This window comes from Colletotrichum jinshuiense, chromosome 7 (assembly GCF_051148585.1).
Source record: "Colletotrichum jinshuiense chromosome 7, complete sequence".
NCBI lineage: Eukaryota > Fungi > Ascomycota > Sordariomycetes > Glomerellales > Glomerellaceae > Colletotrichum > Colletotrichum jinshuiense.
The window spans coordinates 3,724,148-3,737,643 of NC_139314.1; the positions used below are offsets into that span (position 1 = coordinate 3,724,148).

General features: G+C 58.4%; 4 protein-coding genes across 4 annotated transcripts; 2 read left to right on the forward strand and 2 right to left on the reverse strand.

Moving 5' to 3' along the window:
• Window positions 1-226: 226 nt before the first annotated feature.
• Window positions 227-1,345, forward strand: EsH8_VII_000970 (phosphatase PAP2 family protein; the record flags this gene model as incomplete). Its single annotated transcript, XM_083271103.1, has 2 exons — window positions 227-316; window positions 377-1,345. 2 exons carry the CDS (start codon window positions 227-229, stop codon window positions 1,343-1,345), a joined length of 1,059 nt encoding a protein of 352 aa, XP_083128660.1.
• A 2,100-nt stretch (window positions 1,346-3,445) lies between these two features.
• Window positions 3,446-4,887, forward strand: EsH8_VII_000971 (pectate lyase; the record flags this gene model as incomplete). The annotated part of the gene is made up of 2 exons (XM_083271104.1): window positions 3,446-4,389; window positions 4,464-4,887. The coding sequence occupies 2 exons, from the start codon at window positions 3,446-3,448 to the stop codon at window positions 4,885-4,887; spliced, it is 1,368 nt and encodes a 455-aa protein (XP_083128661.1).
• A 615-nt stretch (window positions 4,888-5,502) lies between these two features.
• EsH8_VII_000972 (uncharacterized protein) lies at window positions 5,503-6,596 on the reverse strand (the record flags this gene model as incomplete). The annotated part of the gene is made up of 2 exons (XM_083271105.1): window positions 5,503-6,058; window positions 6,112-6,596. 2 exons carry the CDS (start codon window positions 6,594-6,596, stop codon window positions 5,503-5,505), a joined length of 1,041 nt encoding a protein of 346 aa, XP_083128662.1.
• Window positions 6,597-9,426: 2,830 nt separating this feature from the next.
• Window positions 9,427-10,093, reverse strand: EsH8_VII_000973 (NUDIX hydrolase domain-like protein; the record flags this gene model as incomplete). The annotated part of the gene is made up of 3 exons (XM_083271106.1): window positions 9,427-9,582; window positions 9,672-9,877; window positions 9,988-10,093. The coding sequence occupies 3 exons, from the start codon at window positions 10,091-10,093 to the stop codon at window positions 9,427-9,429; spliced, it is 468 nt and encodes a 155-aa protein (XP_083128663.1).
• Between the last annotated feature and the right edge of the window lie 3,403 nt (window positions 10,094-13,496).

Sequence of the window (13,496 nt, forward strand, 5' to 3'; positions counted from 1 at the left end):
AACTCGCCGCATCGCCAGAAACGATTCTGGTCGGCGCCAGGTGTTCTCCTAACTCTTCCTAATTCCAACAAGCAGTCATTTCGACATAGTGCGCTCGCTAAATTCAATGGCACGCTTCAATCCTTTTGGACGTCGTCAACATGACACGCCCACTCTCCCAACCCATCGCCGAAGCAGCGAGGATACGCGGGTAAACGAGCGCTGGCATAACGGCGATCCGTATACCATGGCCCATCGCCCACCCTTCATGCTGTGGCTGAAGGTGACCTGGCTCGATATCCTCACCATGATCATCATGGGAGTCATCGCCCTCGTGGTGAGTGCTAACTTGAATCTGCCTCTACCTCATCAACGCGACTAACACCGCTTCTCCCAGGTCTTCAGAGCGCACCCTCCGGCACATCGAACGTTCCCCATAACGTTTGACAACGGCGAGGTTGTCTATCCACAGTTCGCGTACCCTCATATCCCGCAATATATCCCCAGCCATGCTGCGACGGCCCTCGGCATTGGCGTGCCCATTTTGACGATCCTCATTTGCCAAATCCGAGTGCGATCCTTCTGGGACATTAACAACGGCATCATGGGCCTCCTGTACTCCGTCCTGGGCTCGACCGTCTTCCAAGTAATGATCAAATGGCTGATTGGTGGGCTGCGGCCCAACTTCCTCGAGGTCTGCCAACCCGACATTAGCAAGGCCTCCCAGCCCGGCGGCAACCAGACCGGCCTCGACGGCACAGGCTACGGAGGCATCATGTGGACGTCGGACATTTGCACAAGGGAAATGGACGGGACTCTTTCCAATGCGCTCGAGTCCTTCCCCTCGGGCCACACCACCGCCATGTTCTCCGGCATGGTTTTCCTGTACCTGTACCTGAACGCCAAGCTGAAGGTCTTTTCCAACTACCACCCATCCATGTGGAAGCTCATCCTGACCTACGCCCCCATCCTTGGCGCCACCCTTGTCGGCGGCTCGCTGACGGTCGACCAGTCCCACAACTGGTACGACGTGTTGGCCGGTGCCTTGATCGGGACGGTGTTTGCCTTCTCGTCCTACCGGATGGTCTATGCCTCGATCTGGGACTGGCGTTTCAACCATATTCCTCTCCACCGCAAGATGCCCCTCGAATACGACCTCGAAACTTTTGGCGATGGGGCTGTGGCCACCCGGAAGGCCGGATGGGGCAAGAGGCGCGGGGGCAGAACTACTGGACCCGACAAGTTGGGTAGGACTCGGTACACCACCGGTAGCAGAGACGGGCGTGGCGTTGGCGTTCCCCGCAAAGCGGTGACATCGCATCACGCTAGGAGCGACCACCGTTCCTCTGCAGACGGCATGGTATAATTGCCTGGATGGTTGGAGTTTTGGTCATTGGAATTGCAGATACCCTACCGTCATCGAAGCACTTGCTAGATACCCTTCACGATACACGAATGCGCGCACTGTTCAGATAGTTACATACTTAATCCGTTGTTCACAATCAACACTAGTCACAAGAAGTTTTATCCAAAGCACCAACCGCCCGCGGACCTCGGTCCTGACTGTCAAACTCTGATCGGCTCTTCTTGGCTTGGCTTGGGACTCAAGCTTCAGATGCACGGCATTGGCATCCAGTGCACGTTCATAACTGCATCATCGTATGATATTCGCGCAGCTGCTATTGGGAACGGGGCTGTCGGCTCCCACTGTAATGGGCTTAAGCATCTTCAGGGAGGCCCACGAGTTGGCCTGATGGAGCCTCTGGGGATGGAGCGCCAGTCTGATGTTCTATGGGCCTCGCTCCCCCACTGGCAGCACTGCCATGTGTCTGAGAATGTTATTAAAGGTTAAAAATAGGGTATAGCTTTATCCCAAACATCCCGCCAGCCGTGTCAACAATGGGAAACATGGAAACATTGGGGCCCATCCGTCGAGACGTCGTTCCAGTCTCATCTTTTGATGGCAGCTGTCAACGACGTAATTGAGCCAAGATGCATGCGTTTTGGGGAACAGATTCGGCGCGCTTGTTGGCGCCAAACTCTATTCAATCCAAAGTCGACGCTGGAGGAGCCCTCCAAAGCTGTCTCGTCTTCCCGAGGTCGTCGCGCACATATTGAGCGCCTTCGCGAGTCAACTCTGCGGTGGTGCATGAGTCTGTGGGCTCTTGGCACGCAAAGCATGGCTTAGCACTGAACTCTATCATGGTCGGTAAGCACTTTCCCCTGAGATGCAGACCGGTCCCCCAAGGGAATCAAGGTTCGAAGTGATTGAACTCTATCGTACAAACAAACAAGTTGAGAAGGATTCCGTGCTCTCGAAAGTCCCTGGAAAGCTGGAATTCCGTCATTCTTGCCTCGTTGTTTGACGTTGGAAGAAGGATTCCGGAATCGAATTGGGCTAAAAATAAGGTACTATTTAGTCATGCGGATACAAAGAAGGGGGCCTTGCCGCAAACCCCCAGTTCCGGGGCTCCGATGGATCAGTCAATGGAGCCCGCCAACTGCAGAGGACCCGGCAGATGTCCCGCACGGGTAGCTGCCGACCCCGTGCCCGCCTCCCAGCGCTCCGGGATCCCCGGACTTGCGCAACCCCTAACACCACAACACAAATCGTAGTGTGTAGATGAGCCGCCTTCTTTCCTTCCAGAAAGCCCCGCCAGCCTGAGCTGGCACCGCAAAAAGGCCAAGACCACCGGCCAAAAGTCTGAAGTGCCCAGACCATTAGGAGGTTTGACATATGATGTGCAAAAGCCGCCCTCGTGCCGCTCGCGTTAATCCTTTTGGGGCCACAACCTAGGCCGGACGAACTGGCAGAGTCCGGGTCATCTCTCCTTCGAGCTGCCATCCCGGGAGCTTAAATCTATACCAGACGACCCCGTTGCCAAGCTGTTCTGGAGCGAGCCCTGCTCCGGCCCTGGTGGCTCGGGAGTGGCCTGTCACCGAGTGCCAGAGCCTGCCAACGAGACGTGCCGCATGCAGCACGGCTATGGGATGCGTGCCAGACCACATGGCACAAGTGAAGCGGCCGAGGTGCGACTCAGGCCCGCCTCAAATCGCACCTCTGCTGATCTCATAATATACACCAAATTGTGGGGAGGCTGGGCAGTCGTCGATATACTAACCGTGTGTTCCATAGACACTCGGTGAGAGTTCTTGCTAGAACACCATGCAATCTTACTGGCACAGGGGCAAGCTCACATGCGATGAACGACGGCAACTTCTGCATCGCACTCGCGATCGTCGAGATGAGATATAAGAGCCGGCCATAGTCCCCCTTCCGAGCAGATATTCTCTCATCAGGCCTCATCGCCAAACATTCTCTTCACCTTTTTTTTTCTTACAAACACCCTCATCCATTCACTGGCTGGTTCTGTTTCTTTTTTTCGACATCTTCTTCTCTTCCTTCAAGACTTTTCATTTTCTTTCGAGTCACCACCACCAAACCTTCCCTGCACCATCAGCAACAATGGCGTCCAGGCTGGTCCTCTTTTCCCTTGCCGCACTGGCTGCTGCGAACCCCATCAACCCCGGTGGTGTCGAGCGGCCGGGCCGCAGGCACATCGAAACTCCCGGACACCTCGCCCGCGCCGTCCTCTCGCCCCAGCAGCCCCGCGGCGCCCCGGTCGCGGGCCCGGCCCCCATCGAGGTCAGATTCGCCGGTGCCAGCGGATCTGGTACGAATGGGACTTGCGAGGATGATGACGCAGCAGCCGGCGGCGTCGGATCAAACGCGGAGAAGACCAAGGAGAAGACCAAGGATAAGACCAAAGATAAGAGCAAGGACAAGAGCAAGGATAAGAGCAAGGACAAGAAGAAGGAGAAGGAGACCGGCACTGGCTCCGGAAGCGGCTCTGGCTCTGGCAGTGGCTCTGGCTCCGGTAGTGGTTCCGGCTCTGGTTCCGGTAGCGGATCTGGCTCTGGCTCAGGTAGCGGCTCTGGTTCTGAGAGTGGCTCCGGCTCCGGCAGCGGATCTGGCTCTGAGAGTGGTTCCGGCTCTGGGTCCGGCAGCGGCTCTGGTTCCGGCAGCGGCTCAGGCTCAGGCGGCGGCTCCAGCTCTGGCGGCTCTGGCGGCGGCAGCTCCGGCGGTGGCGGCAGCAGTGCCAACAACGGGACGGCCCCCGGCGGCGGCAGCAACTCCGGCGGCGGCTCCAGCGGCGGCGGCGGACTGCAAAAGTCGTTCCCCAGCCCGGCCGGCACCGAGAACCTCGCCGAGGCCAGGACCATCACGGGCTCGTTCGATGGCGGCATGAAGATGTTCGACCGCGTGCCCAGCACCTGCACCGGCGGCGAGGGCGGCCAGAAGGACGCGGCTTTCATTCTCGCGGACGGCGCCACCCTCAGCAACGTCATCATCGGAGGCGGCGCCGGAGAAGGTGTTCAGTGCCAGGGCAGCTGCACGCTGGTCAATGTGTAAGTGACGCTCCCTCCTCCATTCTGTAACAAACCCGCTTCACCAGATGGACAAAGACTGACTCTGATTATAGCTGGTGGGACAAGGTCTGCGAAGACGCGGCCACCTTCCGGCAGACGGGCGGCACCTCGACGGTGACGGGCGGCGGCGCCCGCGGCGCCTCGGACAAGGTCTTCCAGCACAACGGCGGCGGCACGCTCGAGGTGACCGACTTCTACGCCCAGGACGTCGGCCAGTTCTGGCGCTCGTGCGGAAACTGCAAGGAGCAGACGGCCCGCACGGCCGTCTTCAACAACATCTACGTCGACGGCGGCAAGACCATCGCCCACTACAACGGCAACCTCGGCGACAAGGTCACCATCAACGGCGCCTGCATCCTGGGCGGCGGCGAGGTGTGCAAGAACTCCAAGGGCGTCACGGGCGGCGGCGAGCCCGGCGACGCGCCCAACGACCCCACCCTCTGCGTGGAGACCAACGTCCAGACTTCGGGCTGCTAAGTGGACGGGCGCGCGTGTGTGTGCGATGGCTTGAAAGGAAATGCGAGATGGCCGGGTTGGATCTCATTGGCGAAATTTGGCGCCATTGCATTGGGACTGGCTCACTGGGAATTAGACTGGGTATCTGGAGGGTCGGGTTTCTGTTCATGTTGTAAATACTTGTACAGCTGCAGGGTATGCAGGTCAACAAAGAACATATCTCTTCATTATGCCTTGTTCGTGATTCCATTCAGCATTGACAAAATCTTTTTACGTTGCGCAACTGGCAATGTATAGGATCATATCCGTGGCCTCTTGGATAAAACCCTATGAAGTTTGAACATGAAAGTATGCCCGATTTCATGATTTTGGGATTTATGCAACAAGCCACCACCCTGACAAGTAAGGCCCGCCGATGGTCGTCCCTTCACCTGTCATCGTTCACGCATGACCTCACAAATAAACACTGTTCCGAAAGCTCTTGGATATTTGGACACGCCCATCAAATAAACGGGGTCCCGTGGTATTATGATAAAAAAAAAACCGAAAAAAATTAAATTTTGTCATCTTGAACCCTCTCGAGTCCTATTTCATTAAACACACTCGCGCCGGCCACCCCCTCCCGCACGACGCCCATCACGCGTTCAATATCCACGCCGCCTCAACGTTGGCCTTGGGGTCCGGCGACCCCTTGGCGCCCTTGAGCCAGCAGTAGTTCTCGTCGGTGCCCTGCTTGCCGGCCGTGACCCACGCGACGCCGATGCAGGGCCCGTCGGTGCTCTGCGTCGTGACGCTCAGCGCCGCGCACAGGTTCATGCAGTCCTCCATGCGCGTCAGCGGGATCTTGCCGAGGTCGTTCATCGGGTAGTTGTTGCCGCACTCGCGGACGAAGCGCAGGTCCGAGTTGGGCACCGTGTACGTCTTGTTCTCGGACGCCAGGTTCGGGCAGTTGGTGTTGGCCACGCCGAGGACCGACGACGCCTGCACCGGCAGCGGGATCGACGTCAGCGACGTCGACGTCGACGAGGCGGCGGCCGCCGTCTTGGATGTCGCGGTTGCCGCCGCCGCCGAGGACGCCGCCGACGTGCCTGACGCGGAGGCCGCTGCTGCGGATGCCGCCGACGCTGCAGATGACGCCCCCGAGGCTGAGGCGGAGGCTGCTGGTGATGATGATGACGACGAGTCGAGCTTGCTGCGCAGGGTGTTAGGAACTACACGACGACGGAGAAGAGCTCGGTCACTCACGCTTGGCACGTCTGGACGTACGAGGCATGCGCCTGCGCGATGGACCCGGCGGCGGCCGACGCGCCGATGGTGCCGAGGAAGAAGACCAGCGCGAGGAGGGCGACCCAGAACGTCGCGGCCCGGACGCCCCAGATCCGCTTCTCCCCCCGGGGCACGCCCGCCTGGCTGCCGCCGTACGTCGTCGCGACCGCCGAGTGCGGGTACGGCTGGTTGTCGTACACCTTGCCGGGCTGGTGGTCGTGGTACGGCACGTACCCGCCGGCGGCGACGGAGGGGGCGGCCTGGTACTGGCCGCGGGCGGCGGCGTCCTGGTAGTTCATGCCGGGCGACGCGACTTCGAGGCCGGCGAACTCGTTGGGTATCAGGCCGGTCTGGTACTTGACCTCGCGGTCCTCGTGGCTGGACGCCGCCGACGAGGCGCTGTTGCTGTTGTCCGGCAGGGGCAGGCGTCCTCCTTCTGATGAGTTTGGCGGCCCCGAGGCCATCGTCTGTCGAGGATGTGGAAAGGCTCCCGCACACGGCGAGCGGTCAAGGGCAAGACGGAAAACGGTCGACGTGCGAAGGGCGTGAGGGGCTTGCTAGAGCGGGAGTGGGAGTTGGAGAGGCAGCATTGTTGAAGGACGACATCGCCAGCCGGGTCTTGGGGGTGGCCAGCTCAGATATACCTTCGTCCACGACGGGGCGGCTGAACATGCGGAGGATTGCTACCCCCGTCATACCACATCATTCCAAGACCCCAGGGGCGTACAGAACGTTAGATCCTCCAAGGCTCTGCGATGATGGATCGGTGTTGGGTTGGGTGGGAGGACAGGGGAACCACCCGTCCTTACCGTCCTTGCCGTTCCCCTTCCCCGGCTCACCAGAAAGAAGGGCTGTCGCAGACGCTACACTGCTTCGGATGCGGGTTTCGAGGGCATTGTGCTCAAACCCTTGCCCACTCTCGAATTGCGCGGTCCCGAAAGGGGAATGGAGACATTTTCCTTTTGCAGGTCGTGTAAAGTTGTAGCCCATTATTCTCGTAGGCAGCGGCATGGCATCCAATGGCGCCGGCGCTGGAGGGCCAGGATCCTTGGCGCCGCTGTGCGCTCTGCGCCCGCTAGCCCGGGGCAGCAGAGAGCTTGGCCTTGGATCGGGGCGGGTCGACTGCTGATCGTATCCACGCGCTGGAGCAGGCCCAGTTGGCATGCGAGGTTGAGATGACAGGGCGGCCGGGCGGGCGGTCGGACGTGAAACGCTGCTCGCAGCGGGCTGAGCTGCAGAGCAACGTTCTCGTTGGGGGTTGGGGGTTGGCATCAATGCCGGCCAACACGTCGACGGCTTGTATCAAGGCCGTTTTATCGGGCTGCAGAAGAAGTGCTGCGGTAGCCGCCCGTCAGGGAAAAGCTCCCGCCGTCTTTGTCTTGTCTTGTCTTGGTCTTCGTCTTCGTCCACTTATCGTCGTTTCCCCCCGCCCCAAACAGCCACGCGGCTAAACGATCAATCACAGCATCTCGTCGAGTCGCGCAAGGCTGCTGCAGCCGAGACTCGCGGCCACATGTCCGGCAGCAGGAGTCCCAGGCGTTTGGGATATGAGCCAAAAGCTTGGGTTTCTTGGGCGCATTGGCTGCATCGAGACAGACAGACAGACAGCAGCCAAGCTCCCAGGCCGCGAGACAGATCCGGTCGCCTGGAAGGCAAACCGAGCAAGCCTCGTCGCCGATGAGAGTCGGGGGTCCCTCATCCGCTGGCACATCCGACGATGATGAAATTTGGGACTTTGGGTCCACCCGAAGCAGAGCACGTCAAGCGCCCTTCTCATTAGGGTGGAGAGTTGAGCTCACGATGCATACGGGGGGGAGCCATGCCAATCCTCCAGGCAGAAGGATTCGAACCCGGTCGGTGAATTTCAAATTGGACGAACCCCCTGTTTTTCTGTCGCTGCGGCGGCGCTTTAGCTACAGGGGTCGGCCGACGTTGAATTACCTCTCTGCGCCAGAAAACGAAACTGGCGCGGCGGGATTCTGCTGCTCACTTAACTCTAAAAGGCAATTCTTATTCTCGACGTGGTGAATGGTTCAGAGGAGATCCATAAGACGGGGGGGCCATTCTCTCTCTCTCCTGTTCAGGTCTGCCAGAATCGCAACATGACTCGGGGCTCAATCGCGAATCTGGCTTTCTACTTCTACCCGCGATCGTTCCGTCTTTTTCTTTTTTATACACTTCCGCCCCCCCTCTTCGCGCCCCCAAGATTGGGGCCGTCAAAGGGCGTCATACCCTGCCCTCGTGAGTGTGACCCGGCGGCTCGTTGATTCGCTCGAGGCCCGAGGCTCTCGAGGCTGGCTTCGCCATGATGCACACCACCGTCAGACCATCTCCTGCAGGCCGAATCTTCCGTGGCCCTTGCCATCCCCGCGCCCACGCGAAAGGGACTTTGGTTCTCACTGGCTCGGCGCCAATCACGTCCGGGCAGGCCAAAGGGGGCCGTGAGACATTGCTTAAAAATTGGGATTCCGCGCCGCAGGGCTGCGCACTCGGCGACAAATTGCCCAATGCGAGCATCATGTCATCACACAGCGGAGATTGCACCCGATGAATGGAGGGTACTGTAGCCGGCGGCGACGGAAGCTTCATCGGGCCATGTTGCTTAAATATTGGGGGGCAGCATTGGAGTTTGGGAACCTCTGCAAGTGTGTAAGTCAGCCATTGCATTTGCCCTCAGAGGTAGTGGATTGGCATCATGAAATCGTGGGAAGACCAAAGACCGGCATGACTAGGCGCGGAATACGCCAAAAGTGATTCTAATCGATGGCTTTGAGGAACTTTTTTCTTTCATTTCGTTCGTCTTGGGGCCCGGAATGCCTGGGCAGTTCCTACAAATTTTCCGAAGCATTCCGCCCCAGTTGAGTGTAATCCATATGCAGGGACAGCCATTGTCTCGATGACACGAGGAAGCTATCTGGAATGTGGAGCTACAACATGAGAGATGAGGTGATGACTTATTCTGCCCTACCCGTCACCGAGACCACATCAGGGAAAATGACTGACAAGCTCTTCAGTTCACAATAAACGAAGAACCATGAACGGTAGACAGGGTAGATGTTGCTGGTTTTCTACTTTCTACCTGCATGCCCTTCAGCCACTTCTATAACTCCTCAGTTTCTATACCTTGAGCCTGTTCCTCACCCCCTTCCGCAGCAAAGCTCAAATGACTTTTTTTTAGCCCACCCGGCCTGCGCAACTGGATATCTACAAAGGCCATTTAAAAGAAGACCCGCCGCAACATCATGAATGAGAGTATCTAGAGAGGACCCAGCCCGAGCACATTCCGTTCCGGGTCTAGGCCGAGTTCTCGATGTCCGGGTTCTCCTCCACGAGATGCTGCAACGCCAGAAACAGCTTCGGGCTCTCGCCGCCCTTGGCCGCCTCGTTGATGTCCCTGACCTCCTGCCAGGTCATCCAGTGCCAGCCCGAGCACTTTTCGGGCTCCAGGTTCTTTCGACTCGGTCAGCATCGCGGAACCCGATTCACCGTGTCCCACCGAGGCACGTTGGTTTTTTTGGGGGGGCGCTCTCATAACTCACCACAGGGTCCGCATCGGGTCCGTCCACCTCGCACCGCACAAAGATGGTGATGTAGTGCCTCCTCATGTCCTCGAAGAAGTCGTTGGTCACGGCGGCGACCTTGACGCCGCGCACCTTGAGCCCCGTCTCCTCCAGCGTCTCGCGCTCCGCGCACGCGAAGAAGGACTCGCTGAACTCGAGGTGTCCGCCGGGGAGCTGCCACGTGCCTGGATTTCCCCTCAGCGTCAGCACGTCAAACATGCGGTAGTTCCCATTTCCCCCTCGGGGGCCACCGGGTAGTGTAGGTGATTTGCCGGGGCCGGGGGAGTTCATGTACCTGCGCCGTGGCTGCTCTCACGCTTCCCGACGACGATGCGGCCGTCCTTGCGCTGGATGATGGCCGCGACGCCGACGCGCGGGTTGGCAAAAGGATTCGGAACCATTGCGTCTGATCTTTGTTGATTTTTTTTCCTTCTTGGTTCTTGGAGAATCAAAAGTCTTGATATGTACGGTGCCGAGAAATAGCTAATCGGCGAGAAGAGAGGTTTTTGGTGAAGTTTGTCTGTCTGTCTGCGGGGGGGCGTTGGTCGTTGAGTCATGTGCGACGCTCCCCCAGCCGTGTCTAAATACTGCAGTCGGTGGGCGCGCCCGCCTGCGGTTCGAACAGTGAATGCAGGTACCTAGGTTCCCGGGCGGTGGTGCGCCTGGCTGTCAGCCCGTCAGCGGCGGAGCTGGGTAGAGCGGCATCCAGATGCGTCGCTTTCCAACACTCCGCCTCGCAGACTCTTACAAATGACACGACATTTGTAAATATTCACCACGCAGAGCCGATGTTGCGCGCACGCAAAGAAACTGGATCAACAAGTTCATCACAGAGCAATGCCCATGCTCTCCCCCTCCCAGAATGGCCCCCGGAGGCTAGCTAATCCCAGATCAACCCCGTCGCCGCCTCCACTCCCCGCCGCCCCGCCCCTCGACTCTCTCTGCGCTAAGAGCGGGTTCCCTCCCGCACCGGTCATCAAGTCAACAGAGACAAACATGGTCTGGTGGTGTAGTTGGTTATCACGTCAGTCTAACAGCCCGAGCAGAGCCGCAACAACGGCCTCCCGTCTCGCCCTGGTTCCACTGAAGGTCTCCGGTTCAAGTCCGGGCTAGATCATCCTGTTTGGGCGATTGGTTTAGTGGTATAATGACCGCTTAGCATGCGGTAGGTCCTGGGTTCGATTCCCAGATCGTCCACTCTTTTTGGCGGCCGTGTTTTTGGAACCGTTTTCTCCTTCTCGTGGTTCTTTTTTTTTTTTTTTCCTTTTTTCTTCTTCTTTCATTTCTTCTCTCTTTTCTTTTGAAGAAGTTGTCCCAATAATACGATTGCGGCGGCCCTGTGGTACCCGACGACGGAGTCGCGGAACCTTGTATTGGTTTGCGCTGAAGCCGTGTTTCTTATTCTTGCATCCCGAGATACCATGTCCCGGTGTAAAACATTGTGGAAGCAGCTTCTCTGGCCTTGACCAATGTGCGTAGAAAGGCATCAAAAGCCCAAGAGATCTTCTGCATTGAGATAATGATAAGACTGTCGTTCGTTCCACGCATCTTTCATGTTGCACTACGATCATCAAGGAGGAGCTTTCTTCTTCTTGGAATGACAGTCTTTGCACCAGGATCAACCTACATTCATGTTCAACACTTACGTGCCCTTGCTCCGTGTCACTAGGTAGCGGCTATGCTTTACCAACCCTTGAAAGCGAGGCCCTCGCGAGTTGAAAATATGGACCTCGCCGGCCTTGCAGCGTCACATCGCCGCTGGCTTCGCTTCCCGCTAGACTGGCATCTTGACGGCGGATGCCCCTCCATGATAAGACACACTCAACGCTGGTCGGCATGTGATTAGCACCAGCCGTAATTCCTCGCGAGCGTCTGGAATAGTCGAGACGAGCCAATAGCGCGAAACACCCCAAAGTGAACACATCGCCATGCCTGGCCCAGGTGCCTGGTCCGATGTTGGATGAAGGCGGCCGTCGCCGGCATGTGGGTACGCTCGGCACGGTGAAAGGCCCCAAAAGTCCCTCCTGCGCAGCACCTTGCGGTCTGCCCAAGGTGGAAACGCAGGGCAGAACGGGCCGAGTGCAGCGGCGTCGGGACTCTGGTGGCAATTCACATTCACAGAGAGAAAATAAGGTTCCCCTACCAGTTTCCCTCCTCCGATGCAACGGCGCGATAATTGCATAGTAACCGGTACAGGCGGCCAACGGGATGCAGAGCGTGGTTCGAACGGCCGGCCGTCTCCCAAGACTCGAGCCGATTCGCCGCGACTGGGCGAGTCGCCGGCGGTAGGCAAGGGTTTTGGGGTGGCATGGACCGGCGCATCTCTAGCGCAGTCTTGGATGCAACCGGACACGGAACAGGCTTAGGGTCGGGACGAACTGGGATGGGGACGACGGTGACCTGACCCAGGCCCTACAACGTGTGCAGTTGAAGATGGCGCAGCGGATGGGGGGGGGGGGGAGGACTCGAGGGAGGGAGACGCCGGGATCCCAAAGGGGCCCGGGGCGCCGAATGGGACGAGATGTGGTGGCCCGGTGAGACGGCATGGCATGGCGTTGTCGACAGCAGCTGGTTCGGCAGCCTGCATTTGCATTATCAACGCGCATATGGCGGCACATGGTCTCCTTCTTCTTCTTCGTCAACTTTCAACCTGGCCCGGACGAAGCAACTCGACCCGGCTCCCCGAGGAGGTGGACAAAGAAACAAAGGATTGAGACGCAGGTTGGGACAAAGGCTTTCATTGGAGCAACCGCGGAGTTGTCCATGCTAAGCTACTTTATCCCACTTTATCCCACTACGCCCGTACTTGCTGGGGTTTGCTACTACTACTCACCGGTAGTTTACTACCTTATTCAGGCCCGCCCAGCCATGGTCTCGTCTCATCCGCAAGCCTCCGGACTGCCGCTAATCATAACATGTCTTCGGTCAGCTACGCGCCGCGCCGGCTGGGTGTACCTCAAGGCAAGTGGGCGAGGCGAGGTGAGGCGAGGCAAGGTAGAGAGTCGAGTAGAGTTGAGCCCACGTTGCCGCCGTCCCGTCATGTCATCCGCATCTTTGACCCTCCCTCACCTAGCGCGAGCTCTTAGTGCAAAGTGGCCTGCCCATCTCGATGCAGCATTATTCCCTCGGCTGACCTGACCAGAGTTTCTTCACCTCTCTCTGCCACTGAGTGCTCGCCCCCCCCTTCCCCCTTTTTTAAAAAAAACCTTGGGTTTGCGTTCGTCGATAAAGCAGAGCGCATTCCCCAAATTCCCTCCTTCGTTTCCTCCACATTTCCCTTGCCCCCCCTTCCCCCCTCTCCCCCTCTCGCCTCGCCCTTCCCGCGCTCACGGGCCCACGTTGTTGTCTTTGCTTTCTAATCCCGACGCTCTGGAACCGGGACCTCGTCTTCTCCCTGCACGCACCGCGCTGCTGTGCCTCACTCCCCCCCACGTTACCAAACTGCCGGGTCCGCGAAGAACGAGAGAAGTGACAGAGTCGGAACCGGCAACCAACACCAACCAACCAACAAAAAATTACACGACGGGCTGGCAACGCAATCGGCCATTGGCAGCTAAAAACAGCGCGGCAGTTTTTTTTTTACCGAGAAAATACATCGAGCCGACTCCCTGCGAGGCGAATTGACGACCGGGACAGGGACAGTAAGGGGTCGAGTTTAGGCGAAAGGAGGGAAAAAACCGAGGGCGAATCGACTCCGACACGAACACACGCGAACAATTTCAGACATGCGCCTTTGACACCGCCAACCGATTCCCGCTTCCGCTGTTAAACCCCCGCGTCCCTCGTGTCGCTGAACCCTGTACG